General features: G+C 44.6%; 1 protein-coding gene across 1 annotated transcript in view; it reads left to right on the top strand.

Moving 5' to 3' along the window:
• The window catches only part of ngfra (nerve growth factor receptor a (TNFR superfamily, member 16)), a gene marked incomplete at its 5' end in the record, with an annotated part of 28,529 nt that overhangs the window by 4,391 nt on the left and 9,138 nt on the right, over positions 1-15,000 (top strand). Inside the window, one exon of the mRNA XM_083676381.1 lies at positions 6,292-6,654. Coding sequence (XP_083532507.1) covers positions 6,292-6,654 — 363 coding nt within the window. The remainder of the gene's footprint in view (positions 1-6,291; positions 6,655-15,000) is intronic.

The following is a 15,000-nucleotide window of genomic DNA, read 5'->3' on the forward strand; positions in this document are numbered from 1 at the left end:
GAGGTTCTATGTAAATCCCAGGGATTCCGGTGGTTTCCAGCAGTCTTAGGAATGACACAAAACAGAAGAGGTCGACAATTGGGTCAATTAAGTCATTTGGTTAAAAGAGGCCCTCTGGTGAAGGGTTGATACATCACTCTTACAAGTTCCTACAGGCAACACTCATCTGGGATGTCTAGGATTTGTTGGCCAACCACGTGGAAAGCAAATGTTACATGATCTGTATTCACAGAGTCTCACCAATAGCACGTGTGTTGTTCTTCAGCCAGACCATCTAGATAGGGAGCAGGGGAGGCTTGTGGATTTGCTGATAATGATTAATTACTCTCCGTTCTCCTCGTTCCCTCCCCCCCCATTTCCTTCTCCCTCCTTACTCCTAAGAATACTGCATCCCTTCCGTCTTTATCAGTGGACGCTGGTGGAGGTAGAAATCTAATTGATACCATTCCTCATTCCATTCCATGCATTACAATGAGCCCGTCCTCAGATTTCTACTTCCACCAGCCTCCACTGATAGAAGAGAAGGGAAGAGATGCAGTATTCTTTGGAGTAAGGAAATGGAGGAGGAGGGGACGAGGGGAATGGAGAGTAATTAATAATTATCAGCGAATAACATGACTGACGGATTGCAGCAGGAAATTGTGGAGATAGGAGGGCAGTTGGCTGAACCAAGCTTTAACTGAATCCTGCCCACTGACTGTCAAATGTACAGTACCAATCATGTCATAAACATCCTTAAGCATGAATAAGACATGCTTAGCTGCATACGGCTCAAGGTTCCAATGATGTGGCTGATGCTACAGGAGTCTTGAGCGGTTTTGGTGAGCATTTCCTCAATACCACCAGTACCACTCTACCCCCCATGCCTGTTTGGATGTGTAGCGCCCCCTGCCGCACCAACCTCTTCCTCTACTCTGCATCCTTCTCCTCCACTGGGGATCCAACACTCAGCTGCGCAACATAGTCAATGTGACTCATCCCCCTTATCAGGGGCTAAAATAGTCTTAGGGAGCCAGGCAACAAAGAGCACGGCCAGCTCATTTATCATGCATAGTGCTACATGAATGGATTTTGAACTAATTGAAAACTAATTAAACCATTGTTCCATGCCCACTGTACCTCCAACAGAGAACAATTATCGTGAGCCACGATACAGAACTGGTATCAACGGCAATACTGATAAACACTAAGCAATTAAGCTGAAATACCCAAGTGGTTGAATCAATTTCCTGTGCCAGTCCATTTTTATTTTCACATGAAATCTTAATGTGCTTGAGGCATCCGAGAACACTGAGTACCGAAAATAGGGCCAGGGAGGGTCTTCGGCTGGAAACTGACCTTTACCTGAATAACAAAAGCTATGAATAAACAGACAGAGGCACGACTTTATAAAGTGCAGTTATAAATATTTAAAAAGGTAAAAACCCAACAACAACAACAACAACAACAACGAACAAAAAAGTTCAGCACATCCATTTCCTTTTACGGGTGCATTTCTGTTTACCTCTTCCTCTCTTAATGCTCCACTTCCTGTACCTGTAACACTCCCCTCCCCCATGGCCTCCCCTCCTCCCCTCCTCCCCGGTCTAGACGCCTGCCATCATCAGCACTGCTGAAATATTTATCAGTCCTTTCCACTTCTCTCTGCCTGTCCTGTCCCTGGGAGACAACGTAACAAACGCTGCATCACTCAGTGAAGAATCAAAAAGGGGGCCTGGCTGCAACTGACTGGGGATCAGTGAGGACGGAGGAAGAGAAAGGCAAAGCTGTACCAGTCGATGAAGCATTTAAGTCCCCTGACTGACCAGGGGTCAGTTGCGATTTAGATTTAGAGGGAGAGGAGAACTGCAGGCCGCGTGGTCAATGAAGTGTGAAAGTATGTCCTCCAAGTGAATGTGGATCCATGGGGAAGGAGAGAAAGGGGGGAATGAGAGAAAGGAGGAATGAGAGCTCCCACTGACTAGTCCTCTGTGGATACTACAGAGGAAACTACAGTCTGACAGTAATCCACTGACCCCAGAATAGCACAAGAGGAGGTAATCAGGGATAACTTATAATTGGAACCAGATAAGACTTTATTTTAATATCCTCATAATGGCATTAATAATATTCTCAACAGATGTTTAAAAGCAGGGGGAGCCAGCCAGCTGGACCACTGAAGCGTGGCGATAATTAGCCCACACTTAGTCACTGTAAAGAAACTTTTCAAGTATTTAAGACCGTACAACATTATGAGTCAATGAAGGGTCAATATGTTACAGTACGTTGTAACATAGTCTCCAACTGAATACATTCTGGGGGATCGTTTCTGCAGACCAAGGAAATATGGTCTTTGGGGATCATGTTATCTGGCTATACCAGCGTCTGACCACCTGTTTTGACGTAAGATACGTAAGATATGTTACGCAAGAGTTATGTGAATTGTGACTTGCGGGCAGTTAGGCACTATTAGGCATTAACTTTGAGTGGTTAAGGTTAAGGTAAGTTGTCAGGGGAAGGCATTAGCAAATATTAGCATAAGCAACAACAATTAGCAAGAATTACCAATTTGGAGACTGGGTTGGTACGTTAACAGAAATAATGTTGTATGTTATGTTAGCAGAAACAATGTCAACTGTACTCCACTCTAAAAAAAAAAAGCCATAAAACTGGATGACATTAGAGTAGAACGTACCAGCAGAAATGGTGACCCTCCCTAAGAGCCCACACTAGGAATGTGCTGATTGCGGAGAAGAGGATGGACATAGGAGAACCTTAAGGATGTCCAAACGTGCATTATTGATGACGGTAATGGGGTCGAATCACATCAGTTGGTGTGAGGAGGGGGCTTCACAGGCTGAATTGGCACATTTACAGTGCACCCCCCCCCCCCCCCCCCACACACACACACACACACTACCCTCACTCCCCCCTCCTCAGCCACTAACAGGCGGCAAGATCATGTTGGTCATAGGATATAGGTTGAGGGGACAGTGTCTCAGGACAGTGGACAGTGTTCAGGGAAAGAGGAGCATATTGTGGAAGATTGCTTGCTCGCCCTGTGTGGCTATGAAGTCACGTGGTTACTCAACGTTCCCTTTTCTCTCTCTCTCTCTCTCTCTCTCTCTCTCTCTCTCTCTCTCTCTCTCTCTCTCTCTCTCTCTCTCTCTCTCTCTCTCTATGTCCTGTGGCTCTGGAACATTATGGTCATGTTAAGACATGTTTATATACAATGACTGCAAACTGATTTATGCATGCAAGCTAAAATTAGGTAGGGCTCTGTACTCTGTGGGATAATTGGAAAGGATGGGGAAAGGTTGTATCATCAAGTCTGACTGAAAAGAGCACGACGGCTCAGAGTTCACATTCTTCATAGTCATTATTTACTCCAAGGTCAGTTATTTATCCGGCGGATCGAAGGCCCAGCTCACTCAGTCAATGTCAGTCAGGGCTGCCACCTCTATCACCTTCAGCACAGAGACTGCTGAGAGAACGGCACAGAGAAATAACACTGCGTCTGACGGGCCACCACCGCTTGTCAGTAGAGCCAACTAAACCTCACATGAAGTATGTCTCCTCTCCTAGCTGCCCTGCCACATGTTCCCTGATCCCTCCTTCCAGAAAAACGTCTGGCTCTGCTACTGGACCTGATGGACTTCTATGGACCATTTCACTTCATGCTTCAGTGGAGTTGCTGCCTCCAACAGTCTGAGTTTCAGTGGAATTAACATTGTTTCTATTCCCATTTGAGTCCTGGACTGCTAATGTTTCAGTGCTGTTGGCTACCTCTTCCAGTGTTCTCTCTTTTTACCTTTAAGACAAACAAAACAAAAACAAAACAAACAAAAGAAACCTTTGTACAAACAATCAGAGGGAAAAATACAATTGTAGTCATATCATGTTAATAAAATCTATAAACAATAAAAAATACAATATATAAATATAATATATAAAAAAATATATAATAAAAAAACAAATAAAAATAAAAACAATTATTTTGCTCTTGAAGCCATGAACTCATACATGAGGCTGCCAGATTTTGCTAAAGTCCTCGGGTTTACCTTTGATGGCATAACAGATCTAATCCAGTGGTATGTATCTTGCAATTTCTTTTAAACAAAAAGATAATGCAGGAGGGTTGTTTGATTTCCAGTTGATTTCTATACATTGTCTTGCTGCTATTAAGGCTCAGTGTCTTCTCTCCCAGTGTTTAAAGTGTGACATTGTCAGGTTCTAAGCTGTGCCATTGTTTACAAGGTGTTAGAGCTATTAGCCTCAGCCTGTGCTAGTGTTTACATGCCAGAGGAGCTTACAAGGCAAGGCAAGCGGTGGGACATCGCTGCAGGGATTTTCACACCGGCAATATGCTGTTACTTGACACAATAACAACAACTGCCACCTAGCACTTCTCACTGCACACGCATGGACGCATGCACACAGACTCACTCACATACACACACACACACATCTTGTAAACACCTTGTACACCACACAGACAAACATATGGACACACACACACACACACACACACACACACACACACACGCACACACACACACACACACACACACATTTTTCTCTATGTAATAGCAAGTGAAAAAGTCGCCCTAAAGCTGCACTTGCAAGCTGAACAGGGCAGTTTGTACAATGGTGACCCCTTTCCCTGCCTCTCCATGTACTGTACGAGCATCACACAGAGTCACAATGGGATTTGTGGAACACTCTATTTCCGGTTGTACTCCTGCTGTGATCTGTTATCCCATCCAGCCTGCCTAGCACCCTCCTCCTCCCCCCCTCCGCCCGCCGCCACTCTCATCGAGAGCCACTGAGAAAAAAAGACACTCCATGAATAATTCAGTAGGATTCCAATTATATCTGAAAATAATTCTATATGAACATGCAATATTAATGGATTACTTTGTACCGCTAAGAAGTCCACCCAGCATGACAATAGCCTGGTTCTATAGAGGTCACCCACATCTAACAGAAAGTCTTTTCACACTGCTACAGTACTTCCATAAACAGTCATTCCTGGAGAGCAAACGCTCATGATTGAACTGAATTAAAAGGATCAGAACTGGCTCAGCAGTTAGTCAGCAGGGCTGTTCTGCAACCCAATTCTGCCTAACATCCCCTCCTCACCAGAGCAGCACGGCTCCACAGTACTGCACTTGAAACATCCTCTAAAATTATTATAAATTGTTAAGGTGTAGCCAAGCGTCACATGAGTAGTGATTCTTCTTGCCAATCCAGCTTGATTAACTTTGAATAGAGGCCGTGTCATCATCTCCACACTTACATCATAGGAGTGTTGTATCATTGTAGGTTACATTGTGTTTGATTTCCACTTGAACGGTTTACTCAGTACAAGTACTCAGAAGACACAGGGAAAGGTGGCTAACGACACTGAAACATTAGTGGGGGCTAACTCCCAGTGCAAGGTTCAGGACTCAAGATTTACACTGGAAGTAGAAACACAATGTTCATTCCACTGAAACTCAGACTATTGGAGGCAGCAACTCCAAGCATGAAGCATGAAATGAAATGGTCCATAGAAGTCCAAACATGACTCCATTTTACAGACCATCAGGTCCAGTAGCAGAGCCAGAAGCTTATCTGGAAGGAGGGATCAGGGAACATGTGGCAGGGCAGCTAGGAGAGGAGACATACTTCATGTGAGGTTTAGTTGGCTCTACTGACAAGCGGTGGTGGCCCGTCAGACGCAGTGTTATTTCTCTGTGCCGTTCTCTCAGCAGTCTCTGTGCTGAAGGTGATAGAGGTGGCAGCCCTGACTGACATTGACTGAGTGAGCTGGGCCTTCGATCCGCCGGATAAATAACTGACCTTGGAGTAAATAATGATTGTGAAAAAACTGAACTCGGAACGTTTCTTTTCTTTTCAGTCAGGCAACATGTTTGAACCATTCCTCATTGCATTCCATGCATTACAATGAGCCAGTCCTCCGATTTCTACTTCTACAAGCCTCCCCTGCTCTGTACAGTAAACAGGGGGATCAATATTGGTCATAATGAGTTCAGCAAGCTTTTGACTCCATCCTCAACAAGAGCACCTTTCATGTCCCAGAACACAAATCATTGAGAGCCCACTGGATCAATGTGTCCACCCTTTAAATGAATGCACAGTAAACATGATTAATGCTATTAGACTGACTGTCTCTCTCCTCTCTCCCTCTCTCTCCTCCCCTCTCTATCCCTTCCTCCTCATATTATCTCCTCTCCTCCTTTCATCCCCTCACCTATTTCCCTCATCCTTGCCCTCATCTCCTTCCATCCTCTACTCCCCCCTCTCCAGGTGAGACCTACTCAGAGAACTACAGTCACACAGAGGCCTGCAGGCCCTGCACACAGTGCACAGGTCTGATGCGCATGCAGACGCCCTGCACCGACTCCAACGACGCCATCTGTATCTGCGACTACAGCTACTTCCTGAGCAACCTGTTAGGCCGCTGTGAGCCTTGTACGGTGTGCCCGGCGGGCCAGGGCGTGTTGGCGCACTGCGAGTACAACCATGACACGGTGTGTGAGGAGTGTGTGGATGACACCTACTCTGACCGGGAAAGCTCCCTGGACCCCTGCCTGCCCTGCACCATCTGTGACGAGGGCATTGAGGTGGAGCTGAGCGCCTGCACACCCGTCAGCGACTCCCTCTGCCACAGTAAGAGAAGCCGCTCATGCACACATTCTGAAAAGTACACACGGCCACACACCCACACCCACATGGCCACACACACACACACACACACACACACACACACACACACACACACACACACACATAGTCGTAAACAGTAGCAACCCCTGGGAACTTATGGTAACCTTTGCCCTCTGGTGCTTTAAGGGCTATAGTAACGACATGTATGTCTCTATCACAATGTTTTCTTATGCCATGTGAATTTAGAGGGTCACCAAGGGTGCCTTCCACATGTCTGTTCTAACAGTGAAGGTCAGAGGTCAAACACAGGTCAAATTGTCAAAAGTCAGGAGGCAGAACGCTGGTCATAGAGGTCAAGGAGTGGTGGAATGTCAACACATAATCTCCATGCTCTAACCAGAGGGCAGATATTGACTGGCTGCACTGCGGCCACTGCAGTAAAGGGCTTGCCACAGCTGAGGAGCACGTACTCAGGAAGCTGTAAATTAACCAGGGAAGACGTGGTATGAAATCAGCCAATTGTCAGCAGATTAGAGGCCCAGGCTCTGGGAGGTCTGCTCCTCTGTCTGATGCTGTCTCTCTATGGCTCCAAGTGACACCACAAGCAAGGTTACAGGACTCGGGTTGACTTCTAGTCCAGTAACAGTATAGAGGGAATGTGTCCAAAAAACATAGCCAGGTGACCTTTGGTAGGAGTAGAACATTCCAGCATTCAGGGGAATAAATAAAGAATAAAGTCTTCATATTGGTTTTGGATTTTGGTCCATTTTTTTGGGGGAACAAAAGAGTTTCATAATGGTTCTGGATGTTGGGAATTTGGACTTGGATAGTAGGATCAGTTACTTTTTGGAAGAGTGGACTTGGAATAGGTTTGCTTGCTGGGCGTGGACGCCGCAAGGCCTGGATGTGCCACGTTGCAAATGGATATTGGAAATGTGTCAACACCTGTTGCATTGGGCTGGACATGCTTGTAGAGCAGATGGAGGCAGTAAACCCTTTTCCTTCTAATGTGCTGTCATCTTTAAGCTGTGGCTGGCTGTCCTCTGTTAGTCCGTGAAACAGACAGAGGAGAGATAAAACCTGTAAAAGGAGGAGAAGATGAAAGAAGGGATGAGCTGATAACTCGTCACTTACCATCTCTTTCTCACACATGCACACACACACACACACACACACACACACACACACACACACACACACACACATACACACACACACACACACACACACATACACACACACAGACACACACACATTCCCAGTAGCAGCTGTTCCTGTGCTTTCAAAAAGCCAGAAAAACCTGCTTCTGATCAGCCAAGGATGTCTTTGTTCAGGAAGAGGGGAGATTAGAGTTTGAGGGGAGAAGAGAAGAAAGTGAAGTCAAACAGCGAAGACAGGAGAGGAGGAGACAGTTTCTCACACTTTTATGTCTCAGCATCTCCCCAAACTCATAATCCAAAGAATTTCCTACCTTTGAAGTTAATTACTGATGATAAAAATAAGATGAACCAGGGAAACGGGAATATTAGATTAATGGCATGAGAGATTGCGTGAGTCACAGTGGCCTCAGAAACCCAATCACATGACCCCCACATAGTGACTGAATGAATGAATCTGAGCTATATTAGCTATATTGGGACCTCTGTTGTATGTCATGTACAGTAGAGTACAATACAGCCTTGTGCTGCCCCATGGACGACCACCCGTGGAGCTGAAGACACCACACAACCACAACCCCTCACCTCCGTGCTCTGTCTCCGTCACTGTGACCCTGGGTGAGTGTCGTGTTGCCCTGGCTGCTGGTGGGTGGCGGGTGGCGGGTGGCGGGTGGCTGGGGGCTGGGTGGCAGCAGTGGTAGTGTTGTGGCGCTGGGTGACCTTGCCCTGTGTGGCGTGTCAGAAGGAGTCCTCTGGCATGTGAAAGGGGAGCTCTGTCACACGCCCCGTGGCCGTCATTGAACGCCATGGCTGTTCCCAAGCCTCTCCGGTGGTCTGGGATGGCCACGATGGGACATGTGCGTATTAAACACAGAGGCACTTCACTGTCTGGGATTCTTTTGGCATCACATGTCTTCAGCTGCCTTTGTAGACAGGAAGATATCTTAGAGGAGGCTTCAGGTCAGGCTATGCGTGTGAGACCTCTCTGAGACTTTTTGTGTCCTGCTGACACACTGTGTGTGTGTGTGTATGTGCATGTGTGTGTCTGTCTGTGTGTGTCTGTCTCTGTGTGTGTGGTAAAGTAGCTGAAGAAGCTTCACATCCCCATCTCATATCCAGCTCTTTCCAATTGTCAATCACTTACAGTACAGAGAGAGAGAGAGAGCGAGAGAGAGAGAGAGGGGGGGGGGGGGGGTGCAGCAGATGTGCTGTGCTGTTGTTCTGGAGGGTCGATAAGAGTGCTGGGATTTCTCCTGCTTACGCTCAGGTTTCACTGGGTGACCTCTATGAGCACTGAACACACTGCAGCAGGACACACACACACACACACACACACACACATAGACACTAGCTTATAGCAACAAAAAACAAACACCCTTTCTCCTCTAGGAACACTTAAGCTCTGCTTCTTCTTTCACGAATGTATGTGTTTATCCCAAATAGCTGGTCAGAGTTCAAAGAAAACTACAGTACCAACAACTTTTACTAGTCAGAGAATAGCCAGTTTCTGCTGCTTGGGGAATATTTTTACTTCAAAAGCATTACATTCTGACTAACAAGCCCCTCTAACAGTGTAATGTGATGGTACTGCAGGTCTATGTGTGTATGTGTGTGTGTGTGTGTGTGTGTGTGTGTGTGTGTGTGTGTGTGTGTGTGTGTGTGTTGTGGTATGTGTTGCAGAATGTTCTCTCTGCAAATACTAAAGCTTTAAAGTTGTTTCCTGAGCCAGTGTTCAGTATTACCTACAGAGCTACTTTTAGACAGATAGGGAGAGACATCATTTTGTCTCACTCCTTATCTCCCCTTCCACTCTCTCTCTTCCCCTCCTCTCCCTCATTCACTCTGTCAGAGCACTCTTGAGTGGCTAGGCCAAGGGAACTGAGGGAGGGGGGGGGGGGGGGGGGGGGTCTGTGCGTTCACTGCCTTCACTGCTGCAGTGTAATTACTCCTGCTAATCAGAGCACTTTACAGCAGCACTTCTATTCATCTACTCCTCCATCCACTCTCCCACCCCTCCCCTCTCCCCCTCACACTCTCCTGACACTCTCCCTTTCTCACTCCCCTATTAACCCACCCTCTATGGAAAGCAGAACACCAACTTGAATAATTTCATCTAGAGAGAGAGGTGCGTGTGTGTGTGTGTGTGTGTGTGTGTGTGTGTGTGTGTGTGTGTGTGTGTGTGTGTGTGTGTAGTGTTTGCTAGAGCCAGAGCCAGTGAGGGAGATAGAGATAGGGCATATTGAGACAGAGGGAGAGTGTTTTCTGCCTGATAAAGAGGTCATTGTGTGTGTGGTGTGTCTGATAGTAACTGTCCTCCACCCTAGATATGCACTACAGCAATGAGGGAATGCTTTCACAACAACAGAGGGTTAACTTTATCAAAGTATTCAGAGCCCTTCACTTTTTCCACATTTTGTTGTGTTATAGACTCAATTTAAAATTGATTAAATTAAATCAATCCACACACAATACCCTAGAATGACAAAGCGAAAGCAGATTTTTAGAAATGTCAGTAAATGTATTAAAACTGAAATACAGAAATACCTCATGTACATAAGTATTCAGACCCTTTGCTATGGCACTCTTAAAATTAGCTAAAATGCAAAAATGTCATCAACAGATCACTCAGTAAGTTGAATTGAGTCCATCTTAATGCAAGGATAATAGTTCATGTCATTTTGGAATTAATATCTTTGTTTTTATAGGGTCTCTGATTTGTATAGGAATCAATTATACACTGTGTGGATCAGGTTGTCATTACAAACTGAGCAAATGGAGAGGAACAAAACTGCTCAGGAATGTGACCCTGAGGCCTGGGGAGACTTACACAAATCTATAAAGTTGAATGGTGGAGAGGAAAAAGCACAGTCGTTGGGACAACATCATCTCAGTCACTCTACAAAATTGGTCTATAACCAAGTGGCCAAAAAGAATCCCTTAATGGAAAATAATCTATCTCGTATCCATAATTGTGTTTGCAACAATGAATTCAAGTTATACAGCAAAGAAGGTGGCTGGAAATGTGTTTATTTGGTTTTACTACAAAGCATTAAGTTTGGTGCAAATCCAGCACATGCAATGCAGTTTCCGCATCTCTCGTGTGAAGAATAGAGGTAGCTGCATCAAGTTATGGGTATGTTTGTCACTGGCAGGGACTGGGGAGTTTGTCAGGATCAAGAGAAAATTATTACATTTGCTGAGTTGGTAGTGACATCCTAATCCACACAGTGTGTAATTGATTCCTATGCAAATCAGAGACCCTATAAAAACAAAGATATTAATTCCAAGATTACATGAACTATTATCCTTGCATTAAGATGGACTCATTTAAATTTATTGAGTGATTTGTTGATGACATTTTACAATTTAGCTAATTTTAAGAGTGTCATAGCAAATATGACATTTATGTACATGAGGTTTTTCTGTATTTCAATTTTAATACATTTACTGAAATTTAAAAAACGTGTTTTCGCTTTGTCATTCTGGGGTATTGTGTGTGGATTGATGTGGAAAAAGTGAAGGGGTCTGAATACTTTCCAAAGGCAGTGTAAATACTTAAAATGCCAAATAAAAATTAAACCTTTTTTATTCTGCTCCACTCCCCCTAATAAACACATCTTCGTGGGCCTGGGCTCGTAAAACCTCAGGGTAGTTTTATTTGTTTCAGGGCCGTTTTAAAACCACTGAAGCTGAAATAAAATAGTTAAAACACCGCCGGCTTTGGCTTCCACTCCCAGCTGACTGAAACAGGCACTGGAGATGCAGGTTTATTTCTTATATTATATAATATATATTTTATAATATAAGTATTTTCTACATCAACGCATGGCTGAATGCAGCTACGCATTAGAAATGAATGAGAGAGAGAGAGAGAGAGAGAGAGAGAGAGAGCGCGGGGGGGGGGGTGACATCAGAGAGAGTGAGAGGGGGAGAGAGACACAGACACAGAGAGAGGGAGACAGGGAGAGAGAGAAAACAAGACAGAGCAAGTAAGAGGTGAAAGTGACAGTGTGGGTCTGGTTTAGCCCATCTCTGCGTTGAGTCACTCTGACGTACTGCAGACACCCATGAGAGCCATCAGTAGGGTTCCGGATGAGAGAGACAGTCATAATTCATATTCAGAGGTGTTACTGATGTATATGTGTGTTTAGGGGGAAGTATTCAATGGTTAGGGAGAGATGGCCCCCGGATCATCACGGCTGACGCAGTTGCCTGTATGACTCACTTCAGGGCAAGACAGGAAAGATAATATTCTTTAACCGTAAAAATCTCCTCTGTGTCTATTTGTTGATATTGCATTGCTATAATTGCTAGAATAAACCATTATTAGCTATCTGCACAATGTATGGTGTAAATGAGGAGACCTAGCTACTTCATAAGAAAGATCAAGACATGTACAGTAGCATTGACACCAGTAGTGATCCCATGCAAACATGACCATTTGTACTGGTTACTTACAAAAACAAACTTTAAATAGCCTCTGTTTTATTTTTGTTTCTAAGTATGGCATTCACATGTGCTGTATGTGTCCATTCTGAAACGGTATTCCCTACAGTTTCAGTAAACATATGCCTCCCTCTGGACTTAAGAATGCCCTGTCATCATCGGAAACAGCCATGCAATATATATATAAGTTTTAACAAGCAGCAGAACTTCACCGAATTTTACATAAGAATCCCATCAGGTTCCCTTGGGAGTTTTGAGGGGAGTTACCCTTGTTATAAATTATGCATTGAATCAATGTGGAGAAACCTGACAAACTGGCAAAACTAGTAATCAGTGAAACAAGAGAAAAAAAGAACTGCTTGTTTGGTTTCCTATTGCTGTGATGGCGACTGCTATTATTTTTGTCAACCTGTCAACTGACCACATCCTGTCAGTCGCTGATCATAACTGTCATTACATACCTCAACATATTTCTTAATGGCTAACATATGATATATACTGTATATTGATTTACCACAAAATACCAGAGAATATTTTTTTACTTACTGTTCACAACTACAGTACATGATTGTGTAGAACACTCATGCTTATTGTATCTGTAACAGTCAGAATTGTATTTGTTCATATCCCCTCAACAACATCATGCACTATATAACAGCACAACACAGCACTTCATCAGATAGCATGGGCAGTGCACATTTCATGGCTGCCTTGGCCTAGATGTTAGCTCCTCTCCTCTACTTTCCTCCCCTCCCCTCCTCTCTTCCCCCTTCCCATCCGTTCCCTTCCCTTACCCTCTCCTCTCCTCCCCTCCCCTCCCATCCCTTCCGCTCCCCTCCCCTCCCATACCCTACCCTCTTCTCTCCTCCCCTCCCATCCACTGGCCTGGCTGTAGGGGAGATTATTTGAGAACAGCCCCCCCACCCCCCACCCCACCACAGCCTGATCCTGGTGGTCTTTGAACAAACACCTCTCATACCTACTCTACACCCCATCTCTACTCTCAATCTCCATGCCCCCTCAGGGTATGACTACTACTGGCCTGGTCTGCCTCTGCTTGAACCGTAACAGTGTTACTACAGAAAAACACTTAGGCCTACAATGGAGCAGCATGACACCGCAGATCACAGTGCAACCAACCCGGCTAAGAACATCTCAGAACAACCCAGTGTGACTGCCAGGGAAATCTAAGCCCTCAGGGTAGCCATATTGTCCCTGGCACAATGATCAAATTGCAGTTGATCATTAATGCAATTCACAGGAAGGGGAGAGAGAGGAAATAGGACAATTTATAAAAATGACTTCTCTTTAGTGGTTGAGGCCTGATGAAAACCAGACCCCCTCCAGTAGCAGAGAGCTTTCCTGCTTCCCTAGCCTCAACATTTGGACCCCCTAAAGCCCCCGACTTTGTACTGCATGTATCCACATGCGTGTTCGCCTTGTAAGGCTATAGAGAGATCACTGTCTGTTCTCATATTTAGAGGAGGACTTGGTGAAAGAGTCATGGTGTGCTGGGTTTGTGTTCAGGGCCTTGAGGACACCATGGTCATGACCTCTGTATTTTATTTATTTTTTCATAATCATAGCGTACATTTTCCCATGTAGGCTATATTATATATCTATATATTATTATTTAATATGTGAGTTACGTCATACATTGGTCATACAAGATACGCAATGAAAGTCCATACTCCGAAACTATAAACTTTGTTAATCTTGGGGTGAAACAGTTTACATACCTGTAGGATGGGACACGTTTACCATTAATTTACCTACAAGTCCGGCCTGGCTCCAAAAGTGATACGTGTCTCCAGTTATGTTTACGTTCTGCAGTTTTCGACACAGGACTTCATTCGCGTATTCAAATGGTCCGAATGCGAAGTTTGTGATACAAATTGTTAATATTTGCTTTATCGTGTTTTTCAATGACCACATTTCTCTCTCTGACTCTCTCTCTCTTGAGTTTACACCTGCCCACAAATAGCCCAATTTTGTATTAAGAATATTGCGCTACAGATGCTTCACAAAGCACTGGTTTTTCATTAACGCGTTAGCGCTTTCCCTAACAAATTTCCCCGCCAGTGATGATAGGCTATATTATATTATATTTCAGGATGTTTTGGTACACTATTTCAGGCTGTATGCTTGCTTCTCTCCTTGTATATACTTAGCCTACCCGCGGAATTGTGTGAGGGCGATATGAAAAGCAAGGACGTGGTTAGAAGGTACAGTAGGAGTACCATGCGAGGCCAGTGGATGTGTGCGTGCAAATAGGGGCATTGGGAGAGGGAAGACATAGAGGACGCTCCCGGGTAATATAATAATATATGCCATTTAGCTGATGCTTTTATCCAAAGCGACATACATTGCAGTGAGTGCATACATTTTTCAGTATATATGGTCCCAGCGGGAATCAAACGTGAATAAATTATTCACATGCTCTTATGATGTTAATGAATTGCATTGACAGCTTGTTCATTTTTACGAAGGGGGATTATTGAAGTTGTAAAATCTTCCAAAAACAAATACGTACATCTAAGATCCATTCATTGCATACAGTGCATGTATGTAGTTGAGAGTGCACTAACATGCATTTTGAGCTGCATGTTGATGTTGAGCTGGAAAAAATCTTCTGCGGAAGGATTCCTCCTGAACCCTTAAATGGGTTGTGCATGACCTCGGTACATTACCCTGGTTATGGCAATGTTTGTGTTATGTGTGTATGAGTGACAGCCTCCCCTCCTCT

The sequence above is a fragment of the Argentina silus genome (genome assembly GCF_951799395.1).
Source record: "Argentina silus genome assembly, chromosome: 9".
Taxonomy (NCBI): domain Eukaryota; kingdom Metazoa; phylum Chordata; class Actinopteri; order Argentiniformes; family Argentinidae; genus Argentina; species Argentina silus.